The sequence below is a fragment of the Neophocaena asiaeorientalis genome, unplaced genomic scaffold (genome assembly GCF_003031525.2).
Source record: "Neophocaena asiaeorientalis asiaeorientalis breed wild unplaced genomic scaffold, Neophocaena_asiaeorientalis_V1.1 scaffold546, whole genome shotgun sequence".
Lineage (NCBI taxonomy): Eukaryota > Metazoa > Chordata > Mammalia > Artiodactyla > Phocoenidae > Neophocaena > Neophocaena asiaeorientalis.
In genome coordinates, this window is record NW_020175442.1 from 1675438 (window position 1) to 1690717 (window position 15280).

The 15280-nt window shown below is 37.8% G+C and overlaps 1 protein-coding gene across 1 annotated transcript in view; it reads right to left on the reverse strand.

Moving 5' to 3' along the window:
• Positions 1-15280, reverse strand: part of DNAI3 (dynein axonemal intermediate chain 3) — a 95032-nt gene that overhangs the window by 34431 nt on the left and 45321 nt on the right. Inside the window, exons 7-11 of the mRNA XM_024767886.1 lie at positions 13581-13697; positions 5113-5303; positions 4233-4357; positions 2047-2136; positions 117-203 (exon numbers count right to left, since the gene is read on the reverse strand). Coding sequence (XP_024623654.1) covers positions 117-203; positions 2047-2136; positions 4233-4357; positions 5113-5303; positions 13581-13697 — 610 coding nt within the window. The remainder of the gene's footprint in view (positions 1-116; positions 204-2046; positions 2137-4232; positions 4358-5112; positions 5304-13580; positions 13698-15280) is intronic.

Here is a 15280-nt window from a genome sequence, read left to right on the forward strand (position 1 = left end):
TTTTTTTTTTTTTTTTTTCTAGTGAGTCTCTGTTTAGCTTGTCAACCCTGTTGTGTACTTTTTGATAAACTCCTGAACGGAAAAAATTTGCAAGTGAAAAGTTACAAAAAGCTAACCTTGAGTGTGACGTTTTTACTTCTACTACCACCTGCCTTGACGTTTTCTATTCGATCTGCATGTGCGGTAATATCCCACAGGACAATCTAAAACAGAAATAAATGTTATTACAACATACTTTCAGGAACTAGCAAATTGCATCTTGAACGTTTAAAAAAACCTATTGGTATTGCATGCACTCTGATAAATAAACCACCTTGGGAGGATAATCAAATTTAGCCTACATCTTAAGTAAGTCAGCAACTCTTATTTTTTATCTTTATTTATTTATTTTAACATCTTTATTGGAGTATAATTGCTTTACAATGGTGTGTTAGTTTCTACTTTATAACAAAGTGAATCAGTTATCCATATACATATGTTCCCATATCTCTTCCCTCTTGCCTCTCCCTCCCTCCCACCCTCTCTATCCCACCCCTCTAGGTGGTCACAAAGCACCGAGCTGATCTCCCTGTGAGTCAGCAACTTTTAAAGCTTATATAAAAAATGTTTTCTTCACTTTATTTATTTATGTTTTTGGCTTTATATATTTTTTATTTATTTTGAGGTACACATACATTTATTAATTTTGTTACTCTTAATTTGTTCCTACTTCTCCATCCTGTTATTCAGGATTTTCCCCTTCTTAATAATGTTTTCTTCTCTTTAAAAGAATTTTCAGCACTTTGATTTTTTGCCCTTGTGTTAATAAATGCTAGTGGGTTTTTTTTTTGCTTTTTTGTTTTGCTTTGTTTTTTTTAAATCCAAGATAGGCATAATGCAATTCTCTCTGCTTTGGGAAGAGTTCTTCCTCTGTTTTAGGGAATGTGGGAACAGTTGCTTTAGACACAGGAGAAAGCAGTCTGCTCTCCAGAATTAAGTACAAACACCCAAAATTGTTCAAAAGGCTAGGAAATGACGATTTCTATTTAATTGAATATTATGGCCAACTCTGAATCTGCATATACACAGATGGTCATTTTTTGAAAAATCAGAACAAAGCAGAATACGCAACACTAAATTAGAATAATTTTCAATGACTGAAAGTCATTTCAGTACACTAAAATGTAAACAAAATGTCAGGATCACAGAATTGTGAGTAATTTTATTTTCAGCATTTGCTTTTCTAAAATATTCTAAAACAAAGTTGTGTCACCTTCTCAATGAGTAAAAACAGCAATATTTGCAGGGCTTGGAGGATGTACTCTGGCTCCTCACTAGATCACCAGTTATTGTTGAATAAAACCGAGGAAAAAAATTAGGTACTGGATAAGTTGGCACGGATGATGCAGACATTTACATTTCAACTACCTAAAAGTTTTCCTAGCCACACGATAAAAAATCATTATACCCTGGTAATGGTCAAACTCACTGTGTCACAATGAATTTAAACTTTGATCATAAAATAGCTATAAGATTTTTGTTTTGCTCTGTTGGAGAAACAGGCAATTGGAAGATAGAATCTAAATTTTATATAAATTAGATAAAAGAGAAAAAAGAAAAAAGCAAATAGGATATCAAATTATACACACATAAATTCAGTGATATAGGTATGTTTTCCAGAGAATTCTGTTTAGATTCTGGATCATTCCCTAACTCCTACCTCTAGGGAAATTTCAGAAGAGGGCTCTTGACCAAGAGGTATTATGCTTATGGTTTTTGTTCTTCCCTGGAATCTTGTACAACGCGTGGTTCTATCCCAGCAACACAAATAGATCTGACCCGGTTTTCTTCCAGTTATCATAACTGGGTTACCCTGTGGACATCTTGCGCCCAGATACCATGTCTAACACATCTTCATACCCCAGTTCCTGGCATGGTGACTGGCATACAATTGACATGCCTTCCCTCTGCTGAGTTGAACACTTAAGTTAAAAAAACTACCAGTCAAAATGTGTTACAGAATGCTGTCTAAATTAATAAAGAACTGAAAAAAAAAGCCATATGTACCTGCCCGTTTATGCACCCTCCAGCAATGATATTAGGGTCACTTGGACAGAACTGGAAGCAGAAGATGTCATCTGGGCTTTCCAGCATTAACTAAGGCAAACCCCCCAAATTCAAGAGAGAATGAGAAAATCTATTAAGATAATGGCTAGAAATAATATTAATAAAGTCAAAAGTCTAATTTTATAGCTATTTATAAGAAACATGCACATGAATTCCATTCCCAGAATTCTACCTCTGGATTGGAAGCTGCTTTTGCTGAATTTTATTCTGGACATTGATCATGCATATGAGAGCAGGTAGTTTCTCAAGGAGACCCAATCTCCCCTCCCCTCCCCTTTTTGGGTCATTGCTGGGGCATGTTATAATTTTTTATAAATAAAAAGACTATGAAATCAGTGTTTCTGAAAAGCATGGAGAGCAAGCTCTGGGGGCCAGGATATTTGTATGATTTTTTCCCTGCTGCATATACCTAGTCTGGCACAGAGGTGAGCACTCAAAAAGAAAATGTGTTGAAAAAGAGAAGACAGCGACTTTGCCAGCGGTAATATTACAAATTTTAAAATAATACAGAACCCATAAGGTAAACAAAATCAAGTGCCTGGAGGGTAGGGAGGAAGTCCTACAAGGAATACACCAGTGTGAAGAAACAGATATACTAACCATAGTTAGCACCTGAGCTACTGTGTTACCACCGAGCTAAACACTTGCATGGTTGCTGTTCTTTAAACATAACAGCCAAAAATACAGGCCCCAGAGGCCATTGGTTTGCCACCACTGAGCTAAAGATTTCAAATTGGAATTGAGGTGAATTATCTTGGTTTATTTGGTACTTTGTGGATTCTAGAGAAACCTCTACTTTTGAAAATGAAATCTTTTAATACTTTCCTATAGTTTTGATTAGAACAAAGACAAAATTAATCATTTGTATCATATCTTTAAGAAATTATTTACATGTCTTTTTAAAGCTATTCTTCAAAATAGAGGAAAGGTTAAATAAATTTTTAAATAAAAATAAATAGAATATAATTAACTTTATAAGTATATTTAACAAAACTATAAATTTTATATGGAATTTCTATCTTAATAAACTGATTACTGACTTCCTTAAGAAACTAAAATAAATAAATCACATTTCTATTAAAAAAAATAGAGGAAAGGAGAGTCTTTCTTTCCTCTTCCTATTTGCCTGGAGGTTCAGCCACACTTCCATGGCATGGAGTGAAGAGTAGTTCTACACTGCTGGAAAATGATAGAAAACACCAGTGAGAGAATGGCACCATACTTGTGGTAAGTAGGCTGACAAGGAAGAATGACAGATCTGTCATTTTGATCTCTGTATCTATAAAAAAGCACCTAGACTCTATAGCAGTAAAACTGCCTTAATTCAGATGAATTAGGGAAGAAGGAATAAGAGGACACTAGGGTTTATTAGGGAAAGCCTTAATTATATAATGCTTTATAAAAACAAAATATTATTATATTTAAGTACATTGAAAAAACTTAATCTAACACTATAAAGCACCCTCCCCCTAAGCAGAACTCATCTTGAGCAGATATCGGAAATTGAACACTGTGGGGGCAAACCCAGCCTTTAGCCTTATTTTATTTGGACTGCTGTGTGCTTTGGTTTGGTTTTAGTTGAGCTGTTTAAAAATTGGGAGATCACACACAAAATTGCTGGATTCTCTTGACAAGTGGGACCACCTGGCAAGGAGAGCAGAAGAGTAGCTGTCCCCATGGATGGGCTGGGTACCCTCTAGGGCCACAGTCCCCACCATTCCCCACTGTCTCCCGCACAGTCATCTTTACTCATTACCATCTCCTACTGGTGATCCTTGGAATCAAGGAAATCCACGTGAAACTAAAATCTCTTTGCATTTGAACAATTAGTACCTAAATAAAGTCCATAAAAGAGTTTGCTCTTTAAAATCAATTGAACATTCCTCTTACAATGTTTTTTTTTTAATAACATGTTGATTTGTTCAATATATCTTTTCAATAAACTAAGTGTAAACTTAAATTTTGCTCAAATTGGATGATGACACATTCTGAATTGAAGAAAGCCTAGCTTTATAGGGGTTTACAACATTAAGTGATTATAAAGTATTTTGCAATTAAAATGGCTAAAGATATGTGAAAGTAGTAGTTAAAATTTTTAGAACATATGGATGACTCTCTTTCATTACCTGAGGCTGTATGGGATCAGAGAAACTCCAGAAAAGAATCAGTGATGGTTGCAGCAATAGTTTACCAGAAATGTGGACCCTCTCTTCAAAGGAGAGTCGTACAGCCACCGACACAGCTATTAGTCCTGATAGAAACACAACTAGAAATTAAAATCTGCAGCAACTGTGCATGGAGAAGTGTTTTTAGGTTTTGTTTTCCTACACAGTCACTGTTCATTTCCATTTGATGAAACTTGTGTAAAAATATTCTACAGGAGACCAAGAGTGTTTTTAGAGCTCTACTGTCTAATACATTGGTTGCCAGTAGCCACATGTTGCTTATTTAGCACTTGAACTGTGGCTGGACCAAACTGAGATGTTCACAAAGTAAACAGTGAACTTTGAAGACTTAGTAAGAAAAAAAGATGTGTTGTGTTTCTTTTTTTGTTTTTGTTTTTTGTGAGGAGAGAGCCAATGTTGGGCAGGAAAGGAGGAAGAAAGAGGGCACAGATGGCTCTGTCCATGGATCCACCCTCACACATTCCTATCCCCTTGGCTGAGCTCTTTAAAGGAGGTGTATCTCCTATCCCGCCCAGTAAGTTGAGAGTCAGGGGGAATGAAGTTCCAGATTTGGTGTTGCACCAGCTGGGTGACCTGAGCCAGTCACTTTCCTGAGAGCACTGGTCCTCTCCTTATAAAGTAGAGACCACAATGTGGTCCCACAAGGTAGCTGGGAGGACACATGATGGAGAGAAGGTGCAGAAAGTGCTTGGCAGGTGCCTGCACTCAGGAATGGAAGTTGTCTCATGGAAAGTGAGCTAGTTTGCAATTCTACATATAAAAGCAACAGATTATTTCAATGTCATCCCAGAATGGAATCCCAGTCATGATTCTGCCTCACCATAGATGATCGGATGCCAGGAGACACAGGTGATCATCTTCTCCGTTAGGTTATGCAGGTCAGTAAAGGACTGGTACTCTTTCAGGTGGGTATCAGTCTTGTCCCCAAAGGTGCCTTCTTCTTCTGCCAGGCTTTTCCAGTCATTAATAAATGTATTCATGATTTCATTTTGCTGCAGGGCTATTTCAACACTGTTTTGTAAAAGAAAAAAAAAGGAATCAAGATGCTGGATTTTAGTATTCAGTGATACATCTTTCACCAGCTCCTCCTGCTTCATTTATACTGAAAGAAAAAGTATTCTCAATTGTATTTGGTAACTAATGATTAATCCTGTGTGAAATAAATGACTTAAGAGAAAAAAAATTCAAGATAGTGTGCTACTGAGAACTTCTTCGAGTGCCAGGAAGCTGTTAGCTGACAGCCTCTAGCATCATCACAACTTGCCTCAGTTTCCCAGCCAAGGTCATGCTCTCTCTCAGTCAATGACTGAGCATGGTGGGGGGACCTGCAAGATGGCGGAGGAGTAAGTCGTGGAGATCACCTTCCTTGCCACAAATACATCAAAAACACATCTAAATGTGGAACAACTCCTACAGAACACCTACTGAATGCCAGCAGAAGACCTCAGACTTCCCAAAAGACTAGAAGCTCCCCACGATGTACATGGCCGTGTGGCCAACAGCATCTTGGTGCTCTGGCTGGGTGTCAGGCCTGAGCCTCTGAGGTGGGAGAGCCGAGTTCAGGACATTGATGCACCACAGACCTCCCAGCTCCACATAATATCAATCGGCAAGAGCTCTCCCAGAGATCTCCATCTCAATGCTAAGACCCAGCTCCACTCAACGACCAGCAAGCTACAGTGCTGGACACCCCAAGTCAAACAACTAGCAAGACAGGAACACAACCCCACCCATTATCAGAGAGGTTGCCTAAAATCATACTAAGTTCACAGACACCCCAAAACACACCACCAGACGTGGTTCTGCCCACCACAAAGACAAGATTCAGCCTCATCCAGCAGAACACAGGCACCAGTCCCCTCCACCAGGAAGCCTACACAACCCACTGAAGCAACCTCATCCACTGGGGGCAGACACCAAAAACAATGGGAACTACGAACAAGCAGCCTGTTAAAAGGAGACCCCAAACACAGTAAGTTAAGCAAAATGAGAAGACAGAGAAATACGCAGCAGAGGAAGGGGCAAGGTAAAAACTCACCAGACCAAACAAATGAAGAGGAAATGGGCAGTCTACCTGAAAAAGAATTCAGAGTAATGATAGTAAAGATGATCTAAAACCTTGGAAATTGGGGGCTTCCCTGGTGGCGCAGTGGTTGAGAGTCTGCCTGCCGATGCAGGGGACACGGGTTGGTGCCCCGGTCCGGGAGGATCCCACATGCCGTGGAGTGGCTGGGCCTGTGAGCCATGGCCACTGAGCCTGCACGTCCAGAGCCTGTGCTATGCAACGGTAGAGGCCACAACAGTGAGAGGCTTGTGTACTGCAAAAAAAAACCCACAAAAAAAACCCCTTGGAAATCGAATGGAGAAAATACAAGAAACGTTTAACAAGGACCTAGAAGAACTAAAGAGCAAACAAACAATGATGAACAACACAATGAATGAAATTAAAAATTCTCTAGAAGGAATCAATAGCAGAATAATTGACACAGGATAACGGATACGTGACTTGGAAGATAAAACAGTGGAAATAACTACTGCACAGCAGAATAAAGAAGAAAGAATGAAAAGAATTGAGGACACTCTCAGAGACCTCTGGAACAACATTAAACGCACCAACATTCGAATTATAGGAGTCTCAGAAGAAGAAGAGAAAAAGAAAGGGACTGAGAAAATATTTGAAGAGATTACAGTTGAAAACTTCCTTAATATGGGAAAGGAAATAGTCAATCAAGTCCAGGAAGCACAGAGAGTCCCATACAGGATAAATCCAAGGAGAAACATGCCAAGACACATATTAATCAAACTATCAAAAATTAAATACAAAGAAAAAATATTAAAAGCAGCAAGGGAAAAGCAACAAATAACATAGAAGGGAATCCCCATAAGAAGGGTGTGGCAGGACATATATAAAGTGATGAAAGGGAAAAATCTACAACCAAGATTACTCTACCCAGCAAGAATCTCATTCAGATTCAACTGAGAAATTAAAACCTTTACAGACAAGCAAAAGTTAAGAGAATTCAGCACCACCAAACCAGCTTTACAATAAATGCTAAAGGAATTTCTCTAGGCAGGAAACACAAGAGAGGGGAAAGATATACAATAACAAACCCAAAACAATTAAGAAAATGGTAATAGGAACATACATATGGATAATTACCTTAAATGTAAATGGATTAAATGCTCCAACCAAAAGATACAGACTGGCTGAATGGATACAAAAACAAGACCCGTATATATGCTGTCTGCAAGAGACCCACTTCAGTCCTAGGGACACATGCAGACTGAAAGTGAGGGGATGGAAAAAGATATTCCATGCACATGTAAATCAAAAGAAAGCTGAAGTAGCATTCTCATATCAGACAAAATAGACTTTAGAATAAAGACTTTTACAAGAGACAAAGAAGAACAGTACATAATGATCAAGGAATCAATCCAAGAAGAAGGTATAACAATGGTAAATATTTATGCACCCACCAGAGGAGCACCTCAATACATAAGGAAAATGCTAACAGCCATAAAAGGGGAAACTGACAGTAACACAATCATAGTAGGGGACTTTAACACCCTACTTTCACCAATGGACAGATCATCCAAAATGAAAGTAAATAAGGAAACACAAGCTTTAAATGACACATTAAACAAGATGGACTTAATTGATATTTATAGGACATTCTGTCCAAAAACAACAAAATGCACTTTCTTCTCAAGTGCTCATGGAACATTCTCCAGGATAGATTATATCTTGGGTCACAAATCAAGCCTTGGCAAATTTAAGAAAATTTTAATTGTATCAAGTATCTTTTCCAACCACAATGCTATGAGACTAGATATCAATTACAAGAAAAAATCTGTAAAAAATACAAAGACATGGAGTCTAAACAATACACTACTAAATAACCAAGAGGTCACTGAAGAAATCAAACAGGAATTCAAAACATACCTAGAAACAAATGACAATGAAAACACAACGACCCAAAACCTATGGGATGCCACAAAAGCAGTTCTAAGAGGGAAGTCTATAGCAACACAATCCTACCTCAAGAAACAAGAAACATCTCAAATGTACAATGTAACCTTACATCTAAAGCAATTAGAGAAAGAAGAACAAAAAACCCTCAAAGCTAGCAGAAGGTAAGAAATCATAAAGATCAGATCAGAAATAAATGAAAAACAAATGAAGGAAATGATAGCAAAGATCAATAAAATTAAAAGCTGGTTCTTTGAGAAGATAAACAAAATTGATAAAACATTAGCCAGATTCATCAAGAAAAAAAAGGGAGAAGACTCAATTCAATAGAATTAGAAATGAATAAGAAGAAGTAACAACTGACACTGCAGAAAAAACAAAGGATCATGAGAGATTACTACAAGCAACTATATGCCAATAAAATGGACAACCTGGAAGAAATGGAAGAAAAGAAATATAGACCAATGGAACAGGATAGAAATCCTAGAGAAAAACCCACGCATCTAGGGTCAACTAATCTATGACAAAGGAGGCAAGGATATACAATGTACAAAAGATAGCCTCTTCAATAAGTGGTGTTGGGAAAACTGGACAGCTACATGTAAAAGAATGAAATTAGAACACTTCCTAACACCATACACAAAAAGAAACTCAAAATGGATTAGACACCTAAATGTAAGGCCAGACACTATAAAACTCTTAGAGGAAAACCTAGGCAGAGCACTCTATGACATAAATCACAGCAAGATCCTTTTAGACCCACCTCTTGGAGAAATGGAAATAAAAACAAAAATAAACAAATGGGACCTAATGAAACTTAAAAGCTTTTGCACAGCTAAGGAAACCATAAACAAGATGAAAAGACAACCCTCAGAATGGGAGAAAGTATTTGCAAACAAAGCAAATGAAAAAGGATTAATCTCCAAAATACACAAGCAGCTCATGCAGCTCAATATCGAAAAAACAAACAACCCAATCCAAAAATGGGCAGAAGACCTAAATCAACATTTCTCCAAAGAAGATATACAGATTGCCAACAAACACATGAAAGGATGGTCAACATCACTAACCATTGGAGAAATGCAAATCAAAACTACAATGAGGTGTCACCTCACACCAGTCAGAATGGCCATCATCAAAAAATCTAGAAACAATAAATGCTGGAGAGGGTGTGGAGAAAAGGGACCCCTCTTGCACTGTTGATGTGAATGTAAATTGATACAGCCTCTATGGAGAACAGTATGGAGGTTCCTTCAAAACCTAAAAATAGAACTACCATCTGACCCAGCAATCCCACTACTGGGCATATACCCTGAGAAAGACATAATTCAAAAAGATTCATGTACCACAATGTTCACTGCAGCACTATTTACAATAGCCAGGACTTGGAAGCAACCCAAGTGTCCATCAACAGATGAATGGATAAACAAGATGTGGCACATATATACAGTGGAGTATTACTCAGCCATAAAAAGAAACAAAATTGAGTTGTTTGTAGTGAGGTGTACGGACCTAGAGTTGGTCATACAGGGTGAAGTAGGTCAGAAAGAGAAAAACAAATACTGTATGCTAACACATATATATGGAATATAAAAAAAAAAAAAAGGTTCTGAAGACCCTAATGGCAGGACAGGAATAAAGACTCAGATGTAGAGAATGGACTTCAGGACATGGGGAGGGGGAAGGGTAAGCTGGGACGAAGTGAGAGAGTGGTATTGACATATATATACTACCGAATGTAAAATAGATAGCTAGTGGGAAGTAGCCGCATAGCTCAGGGAGATCAGCTCTGTGCTTTGTGTCCACCTAGAGGGGTGGGATAGGGAGGGTGAGAGTGAGACACAAGAGGGAGGGGATATGGTGATATATGTATTCGTATAGCTGATTCACTTTGTTATAGAGCAGAAATTAACATAACATTGTAAAGCAATTATACTCCAATAAAGATGTTAAAAAAAGACTTTAAAAAAAGGACTGAGCATGGCCGCTGTGGGCACAAGGGCCTGCCAGTTCTGTCCCTGGCAGGACACCTCTAACAGGTCATCTTCCTCTGCAGCTCCCTGTTGTGTTGGCTGAGAGTTTGTCTGAAGCTCTCCCTGTTCAATCCTGCTTCCCTTCCCTTTATTTTTCACAGTGAACTTCTCAGTAAACTTCCACTTTGAACTTGATCTCATTTGCTTTTTGAAAACTCCAAGCTGATAGAAAAGGCAATTTTCTTAGCCATATTCAGTACCAAATGATCATGTATACTAATTATTGTATTTAAATATATATAATTATTATATTAATATATATAATAATTATACTATATACAATTTAAAACAACAAATAGATTCTCAAGGGGAGATTTGGAATTTAGAAGTGTGTGTGTGTGTGTGTGTGTGGTGGTGGGGGGTGGTGGTGGTTTTAGCTGTCACAGTGTCTGGGAGGTGCTAATGTTTTTAATTCTATTACTAAACCTCCCACAATGCATAAGACAGTCCCTAAAATGAAGAATTATCCTGCTAAAAATACTAATGTTGCTCTTTTAAAAAACAATCTTGGTGCTCTTCTTAGTCTAGGGAACTTGGCTTGACAAGTTCCTGTTTTATAAGTTACTATAATGTTTATTGTCCCTTTATATGTTTAGGCTTTAAAGCTCAGCCCCCTGCCAAGGCCTCTAGGAGCTTTCCCATAATTAGAATGCCACCCAAGGTTTTACCCTAATGACTGAAAGTCTAAACAACTTGGTTTTTAAATAAATATAGTAAGTTGAAAGTGGTTTTCAATTATGAATTTCCTAAAATAAGAAAAAAACTCTTTATTTAGATAATTAAATATAAGCAGTAAGTATCCTAATAGATATTCCTAACATATTAAATAAGGGTACCATTTAATACCTGTGTCATTAATCATTACACTACCATTCACTGTGTAATTGAATACTCTTTGGTCTAAATTCTTCTTGTACTTCATCTTTCAAACTAGATGCATTTCCTTGGACCGGCAGCATCAGCATGACCTGGAGCTGTTAGAAATGCAAAGCAGCAGGCTCCACCCCAGACCTACTTAGTCAGAACCTGCATTTTAACAAGTTGCCCAGGTGGTTCATATGCACATTAAAGTTTGAACAACCCTGTGTTTGAATAACCCTGAAAAACCCTATGAACAACCCGGAACTTCAAGGTTTAAGCCCAGTTTCAAGTAGAAGCATTCGTTAGCATTTTCAAAATCATTTTTTTCTGTTTCAGCCTGAACTGTCTTCACAAGGGAGAAGTGAAGACAGCACCTTTTCTTTGGTTTCCTGTTCTTGATTTTGGTGCACTCTCCCACGTGGTTTCTGAGAGAGATGAACTGGAGGCTAGCAAAGCTTGTTGTCTGAGTGAAAGCCCATGGGTATCACTGTTTTTTTAACCCCCAAACGAACGTTTCTTAGTTGCTTTGAGAATCCTCTTGAAGTTTCTCTCTCTCCTCTCAGATCATTTTCTTCTTTTGCAAATAATGCTTGCCTTAGGTTTGTTCTGGACAAAATTCTATGAGAAGGAAAGAACTCATTTCTAAAAGAGCTCTCTTCCAGAACAAAACAAGGCTTATTCTAATCTTAAAAAATTAAGTAAACCTTAAACAGTTCTAGAGTGGGAAGCATGGCTGTGATGTAGATGTGGTTTCTTATTTATTCTTGGCCAATGCTGTTAAAATTCCTGTACCAATTTTCCTCTTTCTTCTTATAGTTCTGGCTCCTCCTTCCCACATCTCAAGGAGGGAATTATGAAGCTGTTCACCATCCCTCTCCTTATAAGCTTGGCAATTGAAAGGGAAGAATAAAAGCCCATGTCTAAAGATAATACAGGGACTTCCCTGGTGGTCCATTGGCTAAGAGTCCATGCTCCCAATGCAGGGGGTCTGGGTTGGATCCCTGGTCAGGGAACTGGATCCCACATGCATGCTGCAACTAAGGATCCCCCATGCCCGCATGCCGCAACAAAGATCCGGCTTGCCGCAACTAAGACTCGATGAAGCCAAATAAATAAATATTAAAAAAATAAAGATAATACACAATGTAGATAATTGAGAATTGGCTATAGACCATTTATTCCCTTGAAATTGATTGTACAGAGACAGACTTCTCATTTTTAATGTCCTTAGGAAAAATTTTAATAATTACTTAATTTTGATATGAAGAAAAGAAACCTCAGGTTTTCTGGTTTCTTTCTAATTGTCTACACAGGAAAAACTATAGCACACATGCTGTAAGTGAGTGGCAAATAGTTAATAAGCTCTCTTTGAATAATTAGTGAATTTTTGAACCAGATTCTCTCTAGGCATAGGTAACAACTTTTGAGAGTTGTTGGAATTTCCTTTTCTTTTTTTTTTTTTAACATCTTTATTAGATTATAATTGCTTTACAATGTTGTGTTAGTTTCTGCCGTACAACAAAGTGAATCAGCGATATGTATACCTATATCCCCCTCCCTCTTGGGCCTCCCTCCCACCCTCCCCCATCCCACCCCTCTAGGTTGTCACAAGGAATTTTCAAGACATTTAATCTTAAAATGTTTTCTTAAAAATAAAAACAAAAGAGCTTAACTTGGGCTGTAAATGAACTTGTCTACCAAATCTTTAATTTTGGGAAGAAATGGTAACCAATCGTACAACTGGTAGACATGTCCACCATTGGCTCCACTTACCTGAACTCTGATATCGACTTGATGAGACCTTCAAACTCTTTCTCTGGTTTAGAAGTCCCCAGGGTCTGCCTAGGGCCTGAATATGAGTGTAGGGGACATTTTAAAGACACCTCTCTTTCAGGGCCAATAAGAGTGTCAGCAACACAGGAATTAGAGATAAGGGTGACATATCCAAAAATTACGTCTGAACTGACTTCAGATTCTTATTTAAGAGGTATTTTTGTAAATTCCTATCGTCATGGTAATGCTCATCCTCAATATCCACAACATCCTCACCTTTGTCATCCTGTAAAAATCAATGAAGCTAAGAAGCGGACTGAGGAGTGAAGAAAAAGACTTAAATAAGGGAAACCATGGTAAACAAATGTTAATTTTCCGTTAGGAGAACATCCTCACATGTTCAACTATATACACCTTCCAGGCTGACACTGTTTGGTGTGGCCCTAGCTTAGAAGGTCTAGCATGTTGCTTAGCAATAGAAGGGAAAGAAAGACTGAGAATCTGTAGAAGGTGTCACATGCTCATGTGTATCTGATAACTGTCTTCATACTTTCTATCTGTACACCAGGTACAGAGTTGTTTTTTCAGACCTATTACTATAAGTAAACATATACCTTTTATGTTTTTTTAAATTTAATATACAATTTTTACCTTATAGACACATTGTTAAGAAACTCAGTCAAAGTCTTTGATTGTCCCAGTGCCTCTTTTTCTTCTTCCGAAAATTCTCTTGGATAATATTGTGTAGTAGCATTTTTGGGATATGTCCTAATATATTGAAAGAAATCGAATACCAAAAGTTAGACCAAAGACAAGCAAATATAGGTCATAACAGGGCCAAGATTTTTCTCTGTGACAATATTAGGATATTCTTTTATACTTAAATTCTACATATTGAATTTTTTCTTTATCCTAGACAATTGATGTTGGCTGCCATTCTAAGTATTTGTGAATTTCTCTTTGACATAATCAACAAGCTCTTTATTGTAAAAAAAATATTTAGCTATCATTTCAAACTTACAGAAAAGTTGTAAGAAGGGTATAAGAAATTCCCATACATTCTTTACCCAGATTCATTAATTATTAACATTTTGTCACATTTGTGTATCATTCTTTCTTCATTTCATTAAATCAGTCTTTCTCAACCAATGCGATCCTGTTCCATCTTCTCAATCCAGGAATACTTGGTAATGTCTGGAAACAATGTTGGTTGTCACAACCGGGAAGAGCCTGACCCCTGGTATCTAGGTACATGTGCTCTAACTTTAACATTACATTTTCATGGTTCCTGATCCTTTGGGATCTAGAGGGTAGAGCCCAGGGATGCTAGAGTGCATAAGGCAGCTCTCCCACAACAGAGAATTATCCAGCCGGTAGTGTTGAGGTTGAGAAACTCTGCTCTAAATACACAAAACCTGGAACAAGTTACATTTTGGCAGTAATGGCAGCACCATCTCTGGGAGAAAACTTATTGCATCCAGTCCACTCTCAGTGTTCACCTCCACCCTTGAACACAACACATTGTATTGTACCTCTGGGCTTTGTGAGTCTCACCCACTAGACTGAGTGAGCTCCTTGATCTTAGGGTGTGGGGCTGTAGAAAGATCATATGGCAAGTCCTTAAGAGAGTGCACTCTGGTGACAGGCTGCCTGGCTTTGAAGCCTGGTTCTATCACTTACTAGCTATGTGACCCTGAGCTAATTATTTAACCTCTCTGTGCCTGGCTTTTCATCCCTAAAAGAAATTCTGAAAGTCCCTAGCTCACAGTGTCATTGTAAGGATTGAATGTGTTAATAGATGCAAAGCTTTTAAAACAGTGCCTAGGACATTTTAAGTGCTCAAAAAAAATTAGGTTGTATTTAACCTGTGTTGTTGAACAAATGTCAGGAAAATGTCTCTGAGAGGCAAGTATATTAATGGAGAGTAATCAAACAGAGCGGTAAAGAGAGTTTTGTTTATACTTAATTGAACAATTCATTTTTTTTTCCCTGCCTAGATCAGTATCCATAGCAGAAGACAGAGTGATGGAAAGAAAGAATGCTGGTGCTGGAACCAGAGACTTGGGTTCAGATCTTAGCGTCACCTTTAATTTTCTATCCCACACTAGTACCCACCAGGTAGGATTAAGTAAGAAATTATATGGTGCCTGGTGGTTTCATCAAAGTAGCAATATGACTGAGTCACTCTTACTTTTTAAAATGTGATTTGTTTTGTTGTTTCTCAGCAGATCTATTCATTATTGCTTTAAATATTGTTCTAAACATTGAGCTTTCATTTTTAACCTCTTTTTGCCTTCGTTTCCTTATTTGTAAAATGGAGATGGTGCCTACCTCAGAGGGCAGTTGTGAGG